This window comes from Aulonocara stuartgranti, assembly GCF_965226115.1.
Source record: "Aulonocara stuartgranti genome assembly, chromosome: 23".
In the NCBI taxonomy this organism is placed as follows: Eukaryota; Metazoa; Chordata; class Actinopteri; order Cichliformes; family Cichlidae; genus Aulonocara; species Aulonocara stuartgranti.
In genome coordinates, this window is record NC_138958.1 from 7,382,957 (window position 1) to 7,403,631 (window position 20,675).

At 38.7% G+C, this 20,675-nt stretch overlaps 1 protein-coding gene across 6 annotated transcripts in view; it reads left to right on the top strand.

Annotated features, from left to right (window-relative positions):
- The window catches only part of suco (SUN domain containing ossification factor), a 42,209-nt gene that overhangs the window by 8,741 nt on the left and 12,793 nt on the right, over positions 1-20,675 (top strand). For 4 of the 6 annotated variants that reach the window (XM_082523086.1, XM_082523087.1, XM_082523091.1 and 1 more), the window contains exons 2-12: positions 10,593-10,707; positions 12,480-12,581; positions 13,654-13,973; positions 14,748-14,888; positions 15,252-15,438; positions 16,390-16,501; positions 16,912-17,039; positions 17,290-17,357; positions 17,462-17,569; positions 18,990-19,095; positions 20,477-20,497. In XM_082523086.1, coding sequence (XP_082379212.1) covers positions 10,593-10,707; positions 12,480-12,581; positions 13,654-13,973; positions 14,748-14,888; positions 15,252-15,438; positions 16,390-16,501; positions 16,912-17,039; positions 17,290-17,357; positions 17,462-17,569; positions 18,990-19,095; positions 20,477-20,497 — 1,408 coding nt within the window. The remainder of the gene's footprint in view (positions 1-10,592; positions 10,708-12,479; positions 12,582-13,653; positions 13,974-14,747; positions 14,889-15,251; positions 15,439-16,389; positions 16,502-16,911; positions 17,040-17,289; positions 17,358-17,461; positions 17,570-18,989; positions 19,096-20,476; positions 20,498-20,675) is intronic. The other 2 variants (XM_082523088.1, XM_082523089.1) reach the window with 2 other exon arrangements.

Sequence of the window (20,675 nt, forward strand, 5' to 3'; positions counted from 1 at the left end):
AAACACCGTTAAATCCTCCAATTTTCTCCTTGACTTTTTGGGTTAGTAGCACTCAGGACTAGCTGTTTATGTGTTTGCATTCATGCTAACCACTGCAGTTGAATTTCAGCAAAATTAAAAGGATCATTTTTATATTAATTTAGTTTTGTGTCAGACTTATAGGGAGCCAGATGGACAAAAAAGCCACATAAGACTCTGGAGCCCTGGGTTTGAAACCCCTGGGTTAGGCATTTAATCAGTAACAATTATAGTATCCAGTTCATGAATGCTAAAGTGCAAACATTTTCTGCAGGTTTTTCAGTGTGAAGTTTTAATGTTCATAGGGGAAACTGGTTGCATTTATTGATAATGATGATAATAATAATAAAACAACAACAACAATTAATTGAATTATTTAAAAAATGAATAAAAATAACTTTATCTACAAAATCATACTAAACAATCTGGATATGTGACAAAGGGCTGCATGCATTTGTTTCCGTTTATGCAGTTTTATTTTTCTTACTAGATCGCAGAACTAAGCGAAACGTGAATGATGGTGAAAAAAAATCTGTGAATAATAAAATACAAATCTTATTTGGCTTTGTCTTTGCAAATGTGTTTAAAATTAGGTGCTCAATGGTGTTTTTGCGCAAACAGTCTTTGCCAGCGTGACTTTAAAATGTTTATCCAACTGGTGTTAAAATGGTTATTGCATTTTACTGTAGCTCTTTTATTTTGGATTCATTTTATTTGCAGCTGGATTCCAGAGTCCTGTTTTAGTCTTTTTTTTTTTTTTTTTTTTTTTTTTTTTTAGTTTCAGTTTTAGCTGTTTTTATGATAGGAGTGGCATTTATCAGAAGTTAAGAACCAGTTTTACAATAAAAGCAGTCATGCATGTAGAAGTGTCACTGTCAATAGGCATTTTCACCAAAGCCTCAAACTGGTTGCTTTACCAAATTAAGTAAAGACTAAAACTTAAGACTTTTTTTGTCTTTTTTTTTTTCAGTTATGTTGTTTTTTTTTTGTTTTTTTTTGTTTTTTTTTCCCCTCTAAAATATATTAATTTATTTGTGATTTATTCCCAGGTTTTTTTTTAATAAAATCAGTAGACTGCTGGCTGGTTTAGTGAATTATGCCTGTAGAAGCAGCAGTGCTGGTGACTTGGCCTACTTGGTGCACCATGGGATAGCTCCCAAATAGAGGTGTCTGTTTATTCAAACTACATCCTGGATAAAGGCTCCTGTGTAAATGTTGAAGGTGCGTCACAGTGCTGGTATACTCAGAGTGATCCGTATAAATCATAAAGACAAGTTTCACAAATACTTTAAAGTGGTTTGGATTATAAGCGTATGTGTCCTTTCAGGATCTAAAGTCTACTCAAGTGTGTTATTAAATTGTAATTATGTGATATTGAGAAGGAACAGGATGAGGTTTTGGCGTTATGTAACAAACTGTCACGTACACGTTAAAGTCTGACGTCTGTTTTAAGGGATGCAGAATAAAAGCTTTATCACTCTGAGCTTTAATACAGTTTAAATATTCATTTGTGACATGCAAATTTTGGCTCAGCGTCCGTTTTCGTATCAGACAGCTTTCAAATAAATGCAGTTAATTGAATAATAAAAGTGGCACATATGATTAAAACTTAACCAGAACGTCACTGATGATGCGTTTCATCTGGTACCCGATTAATCAAAGTTCTCATTATATTAGCTATAAAATCACAGATGTCACCTTGTTGTTGACCTTGGGACACCGTTTTAAGTTAAGACACTAAGATCTGACAAGTACTCAAGGAAAGGCAGTATTTCTTGTGAAAATGGATAAGTGCCTGTAAAATGACTGATGTGGCCTTGACCTTAGAGCAGCGGTCCCCAACTTTTTTTGGCGCCACGGACCGGTTTATGACAACAATATTTTCACAGACTGGCCTTTAAGGTGTCGCAGATAAATACAACAAAATAAAACTAGTACCGGTACCGAAAAATAGATTTATTCATAACACACATGAAAAGACCGAGGAAAACAGAGTTAACGATAAAAACGATAACAAAATAACGCTGAAAACTGATTTAAAAAACCCCTGAAAACTATACATTTCACACCTGAGCCTCAACTCTCACGGGCTCAGGTACCAAACGACTCACGGACCGGTACCCGTCCGGGGGTCGGGGGTCGGGGACCGCTGCCTTAGAGCACACTTTGGGTGAGGACCCATCATGTCTTTATTGTGTGTACACTTGATTATAGTCTGACTAATATTTGATGAGGTGTAGCCATTAATAAATTTGTGAATTGTGGCTTGGTTAATGATGGACACATTGCCGAAACAAAATCATAGCCCATTGACCAGATAACCTAACTGGTGCTCTGCTCCTTCAAAACTAGCTCTAAATGGTCCATTAGACTCCATTATTTACTGTTGCAACTTCCTCAGTATTATTTTGTTCCACACTTAGTTGGGTTATCATAAAGCAGTTTTACGATTTAAATTGGTTGATCCCTCGTTAGCTGTTAACAGACGCTTAACCTTCACCTTTTCTATATATCCATTAGTTGCGTTAAAGCTTTTGTGCAATTAGTCTGGCAGGGATTTTTTTTTTTCCAATTTGTCCTTTAATTTAATCTTCTGTTCACTTAGTTGTTGCACAGACTTTTTTTCCTTTTACTTTCCAGCTACTGGGAAATCCTGACAGATTAGGACAGCTGCGAACTCCACTTTGATTCTAAGGAAAAGACTGAGATATTTCAACCTGTAAGCAAAAATTAGGCAAGTAAGTAAATGAAGCAACACCCTCTGAGTCAGGTGTGACTGCTTTCTGATCTGATCTGATGCTTGATAAGTACAGGCCTGTATCTTTGTGTCAGAAGGCAGGGCTAGTTATTCTTAATGGCTGAAGTATATTGCAGTGCCTCTACTCCTCCAAAACGTCAAGTCAGCACATAGCATTATAGCACTTAGGCAAATGAACCCAGTACTCAAACCCCATTACAGTAACTTGGGTCACTCCAAGCGGAGGAAGGCAGTAAGAAAAATGCAGCATTGCTAATGTTTACAGGTTAATGCGTCTGCAGCACTAGGTAGTAAACATGAGCATTTGACAAGTGTTGAATATAGAGGGGAAAAATGCATTCAGTGATAGTTATCAGTCACCTTATAGGTGACAAAATAGGGTACAAATTTTGACATGGTTTTTCATGGAAAGGTTAAATTGCATGGCAAGTTTGATGATCGCAGATGAGGAAAAAGATGAAATGATTATCAAAAGATTTAAAAAGAAAATGTAGTCTGCATAAAGACTATAAAAAGGCTGACATGAGACTGGAGATAATCAGAAAAGGGAGATTCAGTATTTTAAAAAGCAAATTAAGAATTTTGCGGTCAGCGGTGAGGAAAATTCTTTATCATCTTTGATAAAGAATTTTATCACTCTCGTTGCGTGACGCGAGTGATAAGGAACTCTCGGAGCTCTCAAGGCTGAATCATGTGAACAAGGAGCTGTGTAAACTAGTGCATGACCATGTAGTGCTTGAAAATGAAAAATCTTGAAGATCCCTGATGTACTTCACCAGCGGTCAATAAACCAGGCCAGAACACCTGCTTATACCAGCAATGTGCTGCAGCTAGACCCTGGTTAAGAACTCTCTGAGTTGGGAAGCGAGCAGTTTTCCAGTTCAGCCGCTCTGTCCTGGTGGCTACGAGGATGCATCAGTGAAGAGGATTATGGAGGATCAGCAAGCTTTAGAACAAACTGCTGTTGTCCGTTATTTCATGCTTCAATGTGGAGCAAAACTGGCGTGCACACAGACTCCAACTTGCACACGCAAACATGGTCAGTCCTCTTAAGGCCGAGCTTTAGGCACTGCCCTCTGTTTTCCTCCAAACAGTGACGGCATGTTTTTGTCTGCTTGGCAGATGCTCTGGCCTACTTTTCCAGGCAAGCCCTGGCACATCTCCACGCCCCATAATCCACCTCTGGCCACGTGGATCCTGGATTCTCTCCTCAGCTCTTTTACCTCTCCCATGTTCCTGTCTCTATTCAGTGTGAAAGTAAAACATTGTGTGTCTTTCTGTCAATTTCTGTGGCTAAGGAAAATAAATCCTCAGCAATTGGGATTTTTGAATTTCTTGTTTGTTCGTTTTTTTTAAAATTCTGTGTGTGGTTAGGCTGGGTTGGCTTTACAGTCAAATTTAAAGAGAAAAGTTGAACTCAAGTTTAAGCTGTTATTGACATGGTTTTCCTTCTTAACTCACTCCAGCCAGCAACTCCCCTCATATCTGGAATAATGTGAACATCACAAGACTCTCCTTTCCCTGTGGACACAGGACAAATAATGTAGTATTCACTCTGCTCTTTATTATGAATTTAAAACCATAGTAATTTGAGTAATTTAACCTTATTTGACATTTCTCCTTTTAACTTGTTGTTTGTGTCAAAATAGAAAGTTTTTCTTTAATGGATTTCTAAACTTATCACATGCTGTTGGTTATTTAAAATGAATATGTGTGTCAGGGAGAGTTTATGTAATGGAGAGCAACAAGCTGGTCAGAGATTTAGGTCAGGAAATCGAAAGACGGCAACTAATCTCCTGTGACTGACGTTGAAGGCTACATGTGCTGCAGTGTCATGTTGGGACCAAGATCAGTTTGTATGACAGGGCAGGATGATGACCTTTTGTATATGTTATTGATATTTCATTTAAAAAAAAACTAATTGGTGAAAGAGGAGAAAGGTCATAGGCGTACATCAATATGTCTGAAATCTTTAAGACAGAAGGAAAACTTCCTGCGTGACAAGAGATCAGAGGGCACTTTGCATGCCGTGCAGCTGGTGATAAAATTAGACTTGTTGTCGGCAGATTAAACAGTTCTCGCTTTGTTGCCTCTGCAGTTTTGTCTCCTGTGTCAACCCAGTCAGTTAGTATAGTACAGTTGATTCGATGAGGCTGAATCGTGTCTCCCGATTCTGAATGCGCCTAAAGCCAACAGGAAATATCAGGGGATTTGTGTGCTCGGAACCAGCACAGACATGTAGCTATTGCCTCTCTGTGCATCTGGCTATAAAGTGTTATCTTCATCATTATTAGGAATATTTCTTGCTTTTAGAGACTAATATGCAAAAGGCAAAAGACTTACTGAAAATCCTAGGACCGTATGAGTTCGGTCAGGAAACAAGAAGAGAAGCAGAATGGGGAAGACTCTGCCGACTGCTGACTCATGCTCGTCCTTCTTGAGGTTAACCCACTACTGGTATGTAATAAATGCCATACAGTGTGTTGCAGTGTTCTCCCCACTTCTTCACTTGTGGGTACTATGTTCCCCCTCCCACTGTTGCATGCACTTTTGAATTTTAAAAAGTAGGTCACAGTATACCACCAAAGCTGATACTCTCACATCGGCTCTTTCTGCATCATCCCCATGAATGAATGGAGCCAGGCCAACCGTGCCTCCCACTTGTTTGACATTTTGGTTTGGGTTTAAATGTCTCAGTACAAACAGCATATTTTTGTCCTCTTGAATTGCTCCGTATACAACCCCAATTCAAAAAGCAGAACACTGTAAAGCTAAAAAAGGAACGCAATCATCTGTAAATATTGTAAACCCATATTTTATTCACAATTGAACTTAGAAAACTTAGCAAATGTTTACCTGCCTTTTACACAGTGTCCCACTTTTGGGGGGGAATTGAGGTTATTTATTAATCTTTGTATTTGAATGTTTTTCATTTGATTAGACACATTTATGACTTTGCAAGTTTCCCTTTAAACATTTTCCCAGTGAGTCACATTGGGGATGATTGTGAGATTTGCATTCATGATCAAGGAAGTCTATACAGACGTGTACTGTACTGTGAGATCTGTTTGTCACCCATCTGCATTTTACACAAGGGCGCTTATCTGAGAGATTGAATGATAGCTTTAAAAAATGATAACAAGCAGTGTTTAGTTGATGCATCACTGAGCATGCTTTGCACAGAAGCAGCAGCTGCAAAGTCACTTCTGAAGTCACCTTTTTTACTTTTTCCATTTGACCTTATCTGAAACTTGAAAGTGAAAAAGTCTAGGTTTCATCAGGCAAAAATAAGGAAATAATCATATCAGAACTTGGCAAAGTATCCAGAGGATGTCCGATCTTTGCAAAATTTGAAATTATTCTAAGGCTTTGTGGCAGTTGTAGAACGGCTTTACGTAAGCAGATCATGCAGAGTCAAGAAATCACAGGACAAAGCTGCAGGCGTCTTATAGCTAAAGGTTTCTGACCAAAACCACACAGGATCTTGTTTTAAAAAGACAGCTCAGACTCCAAAATTATCTGGTACCTGTCACTTATTCTATTTCCTCTATAACAATAAAAGTACAGTTGGTGTGAGATGCACATTTAAAATTTATATGTTAAATTGATGGGTTTGCACTGTATTTCAGCTTCTGAATTGGTGTAATACATGCATAGAGGGAAAGTGAAAATAACATTATTACTTCATCTTACTCCTATTTTTGCTATATTGATTGTTTGTTTTCTTTCAGACTCTTAACTCAGACACAACCTCTTTTATCTTCCGTCTCATGATCGACTGCTTGTCTCTGTGTAATTCCAGGCCACGCATGCACTTTCAAGTTATAAATGATTTTTGGATAAGTCACGAAGACTAAAAAGGTGGAAGCAACCAAAAGGAAGCTGCACAGCACAGCTGTTGCATGTTGACGTGATGTGTTTTCACTGATTGTTAGCAATGCCATTATTGATTCTGCTTTACTGGTCAGATTATTTCCTTGACTCGACACACATGTGATTCAATAGATCTGCAATGCAACAGTTGATTGGTTTAGGAAAAGCTTGCACTACAAGCTTTACGACTATGTACAGGAAGAGAAATAAGGGAACAAAAACCATCACTGCAAAGAGTATGGAAGAGTTTTGCAGGCAAGGACCTGGTAAGCGATTTGAGGTGGCTGTAGCCTGAAAAGTTTAACAGAAGTCTATTATAATCCAAAATAAAATGAATTGGCATGTTGGTGTCAGGCACATGGCATGGATTTTCCTGGAATTTTTGTTTTTTCAGAAGATTTTTGAGTACATTTTGTTCCTTTTTGATATTAGGGTAAAGAGTCTGTATTTGACTGTGTGGGCATCTATGATTCATGTGTCTGTGTGTGAAACACTGGTTTAGCTTTTGAAGGCATGGAGTAGCTCTGACTTGACTAAACATGTGTTTTAATGATTTTTCTGCTCTTTAGTCAGCACGTGATTATTAGGTAACGAATCAATATTTTCATGAACGTTCATGTTTGTTTAAAATTGAAGTTAAAAGTATTTTAGGATAAAACCATTAATCATCCCTGTTGCATACATGGATGCCACGCTGACCTCAAGATATGCTAATGGTCTGTTACATAATATCGTGACGTCACTGAATGGGCGAGGTCTTCCCTTTACATTCATGTGTGTTTGAGTTATAAGGGGTCACAGGAGACATTTGAAACGCAACACAAAATAGCTTAAAGCTATGGATCTAAGTTTAGTCAGGAAGATACATTAGCTTGTGCTCCATATTTACTCCTTAGTGTCTGTCTAGTGATTGGCTCTTAGGGTTCCCCCTCTGGCTTTGTGGCTCATTTTATCACCTTTGGGGGAACGCTTACACTACGAGGTGTTAACACATATACGTTCGTGCACATATTTCATCATTTCATTTTGACAGCTGTGTCAGGGTTTTTGCTGGCTTGGAGATGGCTATGCTTGTAAGCATGAACAATCCACATACAAAAGAGTCGATGAGTCTGTATGACTTTAATTTAAGAGCGATCTATAAATTTTTCTGTTTAACAAGATAAGATGTCTGTAGTACTTGAATAAATGAAATGACAATTAACAAATGTGGTTAAAATATGCTTGTGTAGCAACCGGTTTCTAAACCAATAGTAAATTTAATTCCTCGGTTTTAGAGTTTAATACTCTTTAGAATTGAGCTCTGGCACAGATATAACACTTTGCTCCTCTGCCCAATATATATACTGGGGTAAAACCATAGACTGGGCTGTGATTCATTTTGTAATAAACTGAGTCATCTTTATTAACAATGGCTTTGTTGTATTACTAAATTGATCCCCTTTTAAATTTGTTGCATTTATTTTTGTAAGGACTTGTAGATAACATGTTATTCAGTTATATGGGGGGAAAAAAAGCACTTTATCAAATCACCAAATGTTGGCATCAGCCGTGTTATACTGGGGCTTGGTGAATCCCATCAGTAGAGCCTGACTGACTATAGCATTTGTTTTTAATGATATTATTTTTATTATTATACTGATGTGATAATGATATTTGATTGTGGGTTTGTTAATTTTTTTTTATTGATTTATTTTGTTCACTTTTAAAGTGAGAATTCAGTCGATCACCATAAAGCATGAACAGATTTCCCTTAGATTTATGTAATTATTTACACTCTGCCCAACTCTGCTCAGATCTGCTGATTGTGTTTTTGCTGCATCAAGTGTTTGTGTACACTTGATGAATGCTGTTACTGATAAATCAGCAAAAAGCATATATCGCCTGATGATATCGGGCCTGCCACCAAAGACACTAGACCTCAGTTTCTCTAATATCTGAAAGAGAAACAATCTAATTTAACCATCCCTTTAAGCCAGCTTCTTATTGCCTGACCTTCCTAAACCGAAGGTTTGGTGAATGTCTGTGCCCGAGATGATTATATTAGAGGGGTCAAAGCTTTCAAAAGATGTTCTTCTCATGTTTTTTGTTTTGTTTTTTTGTTTTTTTGTTTTTTTTTTTTGGTCTTGTCTATTTAGTCTCTTCAAACATAGAATATACGGATGGCAGGGCTCTCTGAGTGACAGGACACTGACTTGCACAGATGCTTGTCTGTCAGTGATTGCGTATGTTGCTCACTGTGCATCTCCTTACTCCTGACAGCCAGGCTGACAGAGCGCTAACATGATTGTCCATGTGCTTCGCTCTCTCCTGACATTTGAGCACTCAAGGCTAACTGTTTCAGCCTGAGGATCACATGGCACTTGCGAGTAGAGTTGTGTCTTTCTGTCTGTCTGTGCAACAGTTACTGATGGGTGTTTTTTATGCTTCAGGTTTGAGCTTTGTATGCTTACTTTCATAAGTGCACATGAGCTCTAGTTTAAATGAGCAGGCAGTTTCCATATTGTGGTTTCTTACATTGGAAGCTTTGACACGGTTTGTTGATTTTTCACCGACGTGAACTAAATTATTTAATCAGTTTAAGTTTTCTGTTTTGCTTCCCAAATGTGTGAGTTCTTTCTTTAAAGCTAAAGCCATTCAGTTTAACTAAATCTATAAGCCAAATGAATGGCTCAAAGTCTGTATGCTGACTAACTTGTTCACCCTGTTATAATATCAACTAACTGACAGATGGCTTAAGTTAACTTGTTAACACAGTTGAGACCTACCTCTTGTTTCATTTTGCTTTTCATTTCTACTCCACTAATATAGTAATAACTGAGAAACAGTTGTGCCTATCTTTCCCGCCTCCCTGCCTTGTTTCTTTGTTCGGTCTCTTGCTTTGTTTGCCTTTTATTAGCTCTGGTCTTGTGGTTTCATAACCTTTCCATCCTTGTTTGAACTCCTTTTTATTAACTTACTGTTGAAGTTGACATTCATTTGATATAAGGTTAACGTGCCCCCCCACCACCAGTCGCACGCGCGCACACACACACACACACACACACACACACACACACACACACACACACACACACACACACACACACACCCCACCCCAGTAATTTTTGAGATTATGTGAGTTTGAACACGCTGCAGGTTGGTGGACGTTGGTGAACATAACCGCGAGTCATGGGAATCTCAATATCTCACAAAATGCTCATTTCACCTGAAGTATGAAACTTGTGTAATTTAAAAAAAAAAAAAAAAAAAACCACAATAGTGTGTGTCTTTGCAACTTTGTCAATTCAGTAAAAGTACTTTTATTCTCCTCACAGTCGGTGATTTAATGCGACACCATTAAGAGCTACGAATTAGCGAAATTTTCAGAACAGCTGGTGTAGAACACCTGCGTGTTTAAATTGATAGGCATTAGTAGTTTGACAACAAGATACATGAAGAAGCAGTGCAGAAAGTGCTCAGGCTACACTTTTTTTTTCACTTGACTTTCAGATGGCTAAAAGAATTACAGCAATATCCTAAGCCAAATTTGAATCAAAGAAAATAGTTTGCCTTGAGCAGCTTATAAGAATACACATGACAAAAGGAATTTGGTTTACCCTGTTTTGTTCATGCAATTCTGTTCCTGTCTCTCTCTCCTTGTAACTTAATGTGGACTCCTTCCTTTGGTTTTAGCCCTTGTTTTGAATCTCTACTTTTGCTCTCCTGTACTTGAAGCTTTCTTTGTTCTCCTATAGTCAGTGCTTTAATTAACTGTGTGAGTGGCTCTTTCCCCCAAGGCTACTTAGGCTAGCCTAAGTATTTCTATAGTAATCCTTGTTTTGTTTGTTTGTTTGTTTGTTTGTTTTTTGTGTGTGTGTGTGTGTGTGTGTGTGTGTGTGTGTGTGTGTGTGTATAAAGGCTTATAAATGTTCTAACAAATCTTCTCTTGTTTGTCTTTCAGGTACCCTAGTCAACATGTCTATTGTTCAGAGCAGAGCTTGTCTGGCTCAGGTCAGCCTCGACAGGAGAAAGATCCTGATGGCCTCGAGCAGGAGCAGGACTCCACGCAAAACAAGGTGTGTAGAAGTTCTGGCCTTTTCATGTATCTCAGCTTTTGACTGTAACAGATTACAATTTGGAGACCTGTATAATCGTTCTTAATGTGAAAAACAGAAACGGTCATCTTAACACCAAGTTCTACCTGTGGGAGTTGGGTCATGAACTTTAGTGACCCAGTAAACGTTGACGAAAAATGGGCTGGTGTGTTTGCTAAGTTGGCACCTATTGATCCAGTTTTGCGCTCCAAGGCCCTTCTTTTTTGGCTAAGGTTCTTGTTATTTCAGTGACCTGCTGTTCTGAGTAGGAAAGTCTTCAATTAGCAGTGTTTAAATGGAGTACACCTTTAAGTGCTTAAAAACTCACTGATATCCTGGAGACCAATATGTTGGTCCGTCAGAAGTGGATCACTGTCTGCCCAACTAAAATTCCTGTTTTACAAATAAGGTTAGGGAGCATTTTCGAAGTATCCCTCCAGCAATTAATAATTATATATATTTTTGGGTAGGATCATATCAGACACTCTGAGCTTTTATTGCCTATTTTCTTTATCTTCTTCCTGTGATCTGATGGCTCACAAGTGCTGTATTTCAATTAATACTTTGCCAGTGTTGCGATGTTTATAATAGCCTAAAGATACCCAGCTAGCTGTTGAGTGGCAGATAAATGTGTCAACTAGTGTAAAACCCTCCAAAATCTTTCTAGTATTTACTTTTTTCTTCTTTACATCAATCACAACCCATATTTATACATCAACTAGGTAACTATAGCTTACCAATACCTTCTAACATCTGGAAGAACGGCTCAGCTGATCACTTTAATGGAGTTTAGTGAATCTGGGCTGTTTTTAAACATGAATGGTACCTCTGAACATCTTTGCTTAAGGCAAACAAAAGAGTATTTGGATCTGAAAATAGCTAATTACATCAGACTTAACAAGCACAAAGAGAACCAGAAGACTTTATCTGGGAACACATTAAAAAATAGCTTCCTGAGACTATCCAAAGTGTAGTCAGTGGCTATCCAGGCCAAGACGTCCTGTTCCATCTGCCACCATCAAATGTTGATAAGATTAATAAAATGACAATCTGAGTAGTTGGCAGACAATAATCGATGGTTATGACACTGCATTTTGGAGAGAAAAAAATAGACAAAAAGTGGAACCAAATCCAGGTAAATGGTTACTCACAAAGCTGAGTAACCAGCCCAGTTACACGCAGTCAGAACCTGGTCTGCTCTGCAGAATCAGTCATAGAGGTTGATGTGATTTAGGTTAGGACCTGCCCTATGGGTTCAAAGCGCTACATGTTTTCTCAGGCTTTCATGGCTAAATATTGTCTAAACTGAAAGTAGTTCATACAAAGTGTGTCAATGTCATTGCAGCCATTCGAAGTAGGACGAGGAAAATTGTAGATCGCCTCACTTTTAAAAACATTTGAAATGCTTCTCTGTATTCATGTGTCAGTGAGTATCAGAAATGAATGATCATTTGGGGAAGTGAATGAGTTTTGGTATGCATTTGTGGGCACAGAAGAAAAAGAATCATTGTTTGAGGTCCAACAACAAACAGCTCTGCCAGCAGCCCTGGCAGTCAGTCATTAGCCTTATAATGTTGCCTTTGTCCATCGACAAAAGGCTTTTTCACATCAGCAGGTGGAAAGACCTTTTGCTTTTGACATTTTTACATACAAAAAAACTAATTTTTAGAATAAAACTCAATCTAGTAACAATGCCAGTAATGTCATTAACTTGTATTTCTTATCCTGTGTTCTTATTATTCATTTTCTCCTAGGTGGTGGAAGAGTGGAAGACAGATACATCATACGATATGGGGCTAGAAACCGAGAGAGCAGCACGAGAGAAACTACAAAAACAGAGCATACACCATGAAGAGGTAAAAAGACACATCAGTTATTGGACGTTTTCCAGAGTATCGCTCAAAAAGTTAAGTTACAGTGAACAGGATACTAAGGCAGGCTTTAAAAAAAGAAAAAGTGTCAATATAAAAAGGGAAATTGAGGTTGTAAATACCTTAAAGGTGGAGTGTGAGGCAGAGCTCAGCTTTTAAGTGTGCACCATAAACTCTTAAAAGTATATTATGTATGTGGGACACAAACACATGAACTGGAAAAGGAAAATGATAAATAATGTTGATCTTAATCTGATGGCACTGATCTAGGTGAGCAGTTAAATTGCATCAGAAATAGGGCTGTGCGATATGACCAAAACCTCATATCCCGATATAATACATCTATCGTCCGATAACTATATAAATCACAAAAATTTAACATTTTCTGTAAATTCTGTGAATCTCGGGCAGCTCGACTTGCGTGAAGTGTTTCCAGCTGGGCGTCATGTAGCTGGAGTCAAGTGTTTTAGATGCATGAAACTATATATATTTTTTTTTTTTAGACATAAGTTGTAAAGGCAGCCATTTTCTTTGAGTATTTATTACACGACGTGCTGCGGGGAAGAGCATGTTCTAACGTTTGAGTCTAAGGTTTATTTATTTATTTATTTATTTATTTATTTTAGCACCTGACTGCTATTTTTTGCTTCTCATCCGTAGATACTCTGCATACTCTTTCACGTGATTCAGTTTATTTTGAAAAGTCTCAACAGGATCTTGAGCTTTATTGTGAAGGGTTTATGTGGAAAATAAACAAGCGGACAGCGATGGTTTTACCGTCGTTGTTGCTAACGACAACGCATAAAAACAGGCGCTTGTCCGTCTGAAGTGTGGTTATATTAAATATAAGAGAAAGAGAGAACTTTAAGAAATAAATATAACCACTACGGTGACCATCAAAAGGATGAAAAAATATTGCCGTAAACGTTTATTTTGCGACACCACGAAACAAACGATAGCGTAAAATGAAACTGTAGATGTTTTTATATCGTCATCCGATATATGTCGTTATGTCGAACAGCCCTAATCAGAAATGTACTTTTTCTTCTGTTACCAGACTGTGAAGCCACAAGAAGCTGGAGAGGAAGAGACAAAGCTAGACCCAGAGTCGGATACTGTACCTGTTGCCCCTGAGCCAGAACCTACCCCAGATCCCCAGGCTGACTTGGGCCTGCAGATTCACACACAGGACCACGACCATGATGCCCCAGTGCTCGCCACTCCAGAACCAGTTCCAGCACAGGGCCAAGTGACCACAGATACCCCAGCAGAGACTTCAAGTGAACCAATTCCCAATCTAGACTCAAACCCAGACACATCCCCCGATGAAGCTGAAAACAAACCTACCTCACAGAGTGCTGGGCTGACCCACACAGGGTAAGCTCAGATTCACTTCATCAAGCCAATGATCTGGTGTCTTTCAAGAGAAGTTGGCTATAACCACAAAACTGAAATTGGAGAACTGAATTTCTAACCCTACATCGCTAAAAAAAAAAACATAGAACATGTTGTTCTTCTTAAGGTTAAAGCCAATTTCACGACAGTCCAGGTCTAACGTAATCCGTTTCAGTGCCACTATTGTCATGTCAGACATTGCAAATGTGTTTTGGTATTTTTGTTTGACTTATGTTTCCCTCAGTTGCTTTTTCTTCACAATTATTTACGCAAAGTGACTCATCACACACTAGAAGATGAGTCTAAAGAAGATCTGACCCCATGGATGTTTCAGTTATTTTTCATGGAGCATTGTGCTGGAGCAAGGGACTGTTTATTTATTTTCTAATGGTTTTTGTAATGGAAGTTTAAAAAAAATAAAGAGAATCATCCCTATGGACCTGGAACTTTGACCCAGATTAGTCTAAATATCTCCTACAACAACAACATGTCCTTCCCATGGTATCTTCTGTATTCAGAACTGGGGCATTTCAATCAGCATTTCAAGTCCTAATCAGCTAGCCACCAGCAGCAGCCAACCACTCTGCCCCCCTCTTCCTTTTCTCTCCCTCCCGCTCTCATGCCTCTGTGTCATTTATCTCCTCCCCATTGTCCCCATCCCGCCCTCTCCCCCACCCTACCCTCCACCCTACCCTCCTGTCTACCTTCCCCAGTGTAAGGAGGTGTGGTAAACGCCATGTCCTTTCTTTCCCTCAGTGCAGTGCGGGTTGCCAGTGCAGGAGATGAATTCCCAGTAGACAGCTTTGTCTTTGCTGAGCACTCTGATTCACAGTGCGGGGTCATTCCCCCCGAACTGGCAACCTGTGAAAGCTCCCCTTTTGGCAGCCCTCTCCTCAGGTGAGTTTCTAACCACCAGAAGCCAATCAAAGCACAGAGACTGATAATGAAGGTACAAGCTACACCTCTCTGCTGTGCCCAACCGTCAACCGCTGGCCTTGCTCTCTACTTAATGTTGCTTTTTTTTTTTTTTTTTTTTTTTTCTTTTAAAATTTCCCTTCTTTGTTTTGCCTGCTCCAACCAAGGATTTAAAAAAAAAAAACAAAAACGTCAAATTCAATTTTGTTATTATTATTTTTAACTCACATATTTGACATAGCCTTAAACTTATATTTATTCCATGCCCTTCTGTTCCTTTATTCTTCCCCTGTCCATTTCTTTCTGTTCCCTCTACTCCACATTGGTCCCCTCTCTGTGATGTAGCATGGATGAGGCTGTCACAGAGGACCAGCAGACAGATCAGAGGCACAGCTCTGGTCCTGAAACAGAAATTCAGTCGACTCCAGGCCTAGTGGACCAGGAACAAGAGCAGCGTGAGGTGCTCGAAGATGGGCTGTCTGTTTTGGAACAAGTGGGCAACACCTCACACCACCAACACAAAAAACAGCAGGTTAGAGGCTTTGTGGTGTTTGGGAATTGTTATTTCTGTTGTGAAAGAAGCAAATCGCATGTAGCATATGGCTTGAGGCATTACAAAACTGCTGGTATCATGATGGAAAATTTGACAGTTGGACACGTGGTGGGAGAAAAAACTTAGACCAAGGTACAGTCAACGTCCTTATTTCAGGTGAGATGTTCCTGAAATATGATCTGAGGGAGAAGTTTATTTTGGAACAACTGCAACGACATGAGCACTGAGCTTGGATATAATAAGATCGGTGGCCTGAGGCTGAGTAAGTCCACCTGTCCGCACAGACTGCAAAACTTTCCGAAACCTGCCGTCTAGGTGGCCATGAACATTATAAATATTCAGCATGCACATCTGTTCTAGCAAAGGGCAACATTTGAATGTTTCAGTTTGAAAATGTTGAGTCAGCCTGCTGTCAGTTGCTTTTTCATGGTTGAAGGACGATTGTATCTGGGGAAAGTATTTAGTTTCGGAGGACGGGAGGGCTTGTGTTCATAGTGTATTTGTACCTCATTTTGCTGATTTGGAGCTGAGATCTGATGACTAATCTGTATGTGGCTGGCAATGACTCTTGTTGGGCTGTTAGGGTGTTTTACATAAGAGGCTGTCTGAGTTGTGGATTTTCAGAATCAGGCTGTCTTGTGAAGCTCAAAGGGGCACTTACATAATCCATCAAAATATTAATCACAGCTCAGTGCATCTCAGTGCTTCAGTCACCACGGGCTAGCTTTACTACCACGAATAGAGGATGGGCATCTTTTAGTTGTTCTACCACATGCTATGCTTTTATAATAAGGTACTTGCTTAGTGAGTCACTGATGCCAACTAACCTTGTTAACAGAAATTCAAGGTTCACTTCTTCCACCATGTAAATATTTTTGCATATTTTTTGGTGTCTGATATTTACATTCTGGATATGTGTGTATGTTTCAGACAGGGGAAACAAACGCTCCCAGGGAGACTGATCCCTCTGTGCCCAGCAAAGAGGACATCCCTACCTTTGATGAATGGAAGAAGCAAGTCATGGAGGTGGAAAAGGAGAAAAGTATGTGGATTTATTGTACAGACACGAGACAGCTCGTACAGGGATGACTAGAGACACGTCACATGAACAACTAAGTTCTTGTTTAAGTTTGGGTTCAGGCACCTCAAAAATAGCTTGCTGATGTTAATCTGACTGTGACACAACATGTTTATGCCATTGCTTCTGTAAAGAAGACTACTTACTACCCGTTTGTATGCTGGGTCTTTTCTCGGTTGCATCCTTCCTTATGTTCTGTTCCTGTATAGCTTCCTTCTTTTTTTCCCCTTCCTTTTCACGCTATGCACACTGTGTGCAGCAGTCAGTGGAGCATGTGTTTATGCATGTTGTGCAATATGTCTATTCTTTGCGGTTTGGCACCACTCATTTTCAAGGCTCTCGAAAAGACCTAATGTAGTGCTTTCTCTGTCCAGGTCAGTCTCTCCATACCTCAACCAGCAGCAGCCCCCATCCAACAAAGAAGGTCCAGAAAAACTTCAAGAATAACTACGCTTCTGTAGAGTGTGGAGCCAAGATACTCTCTGCCAACAGTGAGGCCAAGGTTAGTCGCACATCACGCTCTGCCGCCTACACACAAACGCGAATCCTCACGTAATGCTGTCATTATGTGTCAACAGATGTGTCAAATGACTTTATACTTGTTCGCTTAGCATTTAAGCTGAGACCAGACATCTAAGCACGCATGAAACAATTTTTGTCACATTTTGACTGCAATTGTATAAGGAAACAAGCAAGATTAACAATGTTGGGGTGATGGTAGGATTGTAATTCAACTTTTTTTCTTCTTTCAGAGCACGTCTGCTATTCTCATGGAGAATATGGACTTATACATGCTGAATCCATGCAGCAACAAAATTTGGTGGGTCCCACAATAATGGTGGGGTTTAACTGAGCCCAATTTTTAGCTTTAAAAGTTTTATAATAATTATTTTTTTTTTTGTTTTTTTTTTTGCTTCTCTACAGGTTTGTGATAGAACTCTGTGAGCCTATTCAAGTGAAGCAGTTGGACATTGCAAACTTTGAGCTTTTCTCATCTACACCCAAAGACTTTCTAGTTTCCATCAGTGACAGGTATTCACTTGTTTGTTTTTGTTTGTTTTGTTTTTTTTGTCCTTTTAAGCTAGTGTGCAATTGAAAAACTACACTCAGCATGCTGTCAGACAGTTATAGCAGACAAAGCTCTGTAAGCCCCATGCCACACCATTTACTTCCCCTGTTCATAACGGCATGTTCATGCATCGATTTTTAAAATTTTTTTTTTTTTTATCTCATTTCATTATCTTAACCATGATATTTGTAGTATTTGCATTGACAAGCAGTGAAAAATAGTAACCACAAAGCTTCATATGTTCTTTTAAATTACTGACATAATACTTTTGTCCACACTGGGATTCTGTTAGGACTAACATTCATTTAAAGCCCCCCCTTTAATACCACGAACTCAGTTATGTAATGTTGCTTATTGCTACGTCAGTATGACTATCAACAGATCTTTTTACTGTCAGTTTTGCTGACAGCCATGCGCCTCAGGTGTAGGGGGAAAAAACTGAAACAAACAGGCACCATGCCAAAAACGAAATTATGTACCGCTGCAGCAAGGTTCAAGCCGTCCCACAAACACGCATCTCACAAGCTGCGTAGCTGCACTAACCTGCTCAAATGATTTGCATAGGCCTTGCATCTACATTTCTAGTGTTGTATAGAAAGTAGTATATTTTCAGTTCATTTCCACATGAAATTAAAAGTCAGTAGATGAGCGAAGGAAGAGGAAAGCTCAATGTGTCACTAAAAAATATTAAAAACCAAATTTTTATTATTTATTTATTTTTAGCTAAGGACATAGATAGTGGTTACCAACTTAAGCATATAGAGACCTTTCATGTTTCCCATTTCCAAACTTGCACTGGGGCTAAATAAAGTTTCACAATAGTTTTGCATAATTTTTTTTTGTTATTTTTTGCTCATAATAAATTAATATTAAATGTTTTTTGTTTGTTAGTTGTTGTTTTTTTAATCAAGTACTTTTCTTTCTATCATCACTGGCTGGATCATATTCAGTTCCTCCTAGAAGAAGTCTGTTGTGAACTGGTGGTGTATATATAAATACAACAGTTGCCTTACAGCTCTTTATATTGTAAGGTAAAGGTCCTACAATATTAGCAAGAAACTGACAGCTATCCACCATAACCCATTTAGAGATGAGGGGAAAGCCAGTACTCTATAATTAAAGCAGTTTCTTAACCAGTTTTGCATTCATTTTTGTCCCCTAGTATTATCACCTCTAAATTTAGTGCAGTCAGGGCTTGTGTTGTCTTTGTTAAAGATTTATATCTAGCGCTGTCTTGCTCCATAATGCCGATAATTGCCACTCTTAGACATGGCATGAATATAATGACATTTGTATCCACCCTGTGAGGTCATGCCAGATGACATGTTACAAAATCGATCTTCCTCACATTCACATCGTACGTTTCCCCTCTCTCTGTTGCAGATATCCTACCAACAAGTGGGTAAAGCTGGGAACTTTCCATGCTCGCGATGAACGGATAGTCCAGAGCTTCCCACTAGATGAACAGCTTTATGCTAAATATGTGAAGGTACTCCTGTTTACTTGCAGATAGAATAATAACATATCATAAAGTATACATAAAATGTCCCCATTTTCAGTGGTATATTAGAAATCTTAGACATGGATATACACACATACTGACATGGTTATATACAGAAGTTAAAGGTGTAGGTCCAGGGAGTGTCTTGTGACTTAATAGAAAGTTACTGACGACATCAGGGCAGTCATCTTTTGAATAGCTAAATTATGGTGACTGTGAGGGCGTAACTGTTTACATGTGAGAATTGCATAGTAGAGGAACTCGACGACTGTTTTGATTGTATTTAACATGTGAGCGTCACGACTGGCCGTCTTGGACTGTGTGGATTGTACTTACATCACGCTAGAGTTTATATTAAGCCGTGATCCTTTTTCAGGGCGCTTACAGTAGTTTCCACTAAAATGAATTTAAATTTCAGATGGTTAAACATTAGGTTTGCCACTGAATGTTAAGGAAAACTAAACAGACAAGAAGCATTAAAATAATTTTTGTCCCTACGCTCATGGTTCAGATTCCTAAATGCTCCCATATCTGGGATTCTGTCTCCATCCGTAAGTCAAACCAGATGTGCCTCATTTCTGCTTAAATTGCAGCGTAACAAACAAAGCAAGGTGTTCATCGATGGATATCACTTTATTATCATTTTTTTCTTTTTTGTCATACACATAGCCTCCTAAGGAAATTTGTTGTCCATTGTATTTATGAAATCTGCTTCTTTCTGATTAAGTGTGTTAAAGGTTGGCTATGTAGTTATGTCTGTGAGCTTTCACACAACAGCCCATTATTATCTATAAAAATGGGTTTGAAAGTGTGATCTAAATCGGTGCTCTTCTAAACTGTCTCTTTCCTTACAATCACTTTTGCCAATAAATATTCAGTGTAGACTTGTTAAGCAGGTGATTAATACTTGGATAATTATCCTTTTTTATGTAACTCGTGGGTGTTTTGTGTAGGAGCTTACTGTTGATTCACATCTATTCTGAACCAGTTTTGTTTCTATTACATAAACTTGTTTTTTTTTTTTTTTTTTTTAGATTTCAGCTTCATCTATTTTTAGTTTCTACTTCCTGAGCATCTTATTCTTTTTTTTTTCTTCTTTTTTTAATGAGTAGTGAGCCTGTAAGTCTGTCTGTCTTTCCCTCAGTCTTGCTTGTGTCTTTCTTGCAGCTTATTAGAAACATCTGTTTAGTGTCTTGCCTGTGTTCTGTTGCAGAATGGTGATCTTGCATATGTCAGCTGTGTGTTTGTCGTAGAAGAGAGCTGAACCGTACACAGATTCTTGACTTCCTTGTAGCTTGAATCAGCTCTTACTGATTTCTTTTTCTTGTTTTATTTCTCTCTCCTTCTCTTTGTCTTCTTCTCGCATCAGATGTTCATCAAGTACATAAAGGTTAGCACTCTTCTCTTTCTGTCAGAGGTTATAATGGGCTGAAATAAGAACACTTTTATTTTTTGTATACTCAAATGGGCGAGTAGAGTTTCATCTTTAATGCATGTGGATAATAAACAAGTAAAACATGCACAAACTGTCAAAGCTTGGCAGTTCTACTAATTTGGTGGGTTGTGGG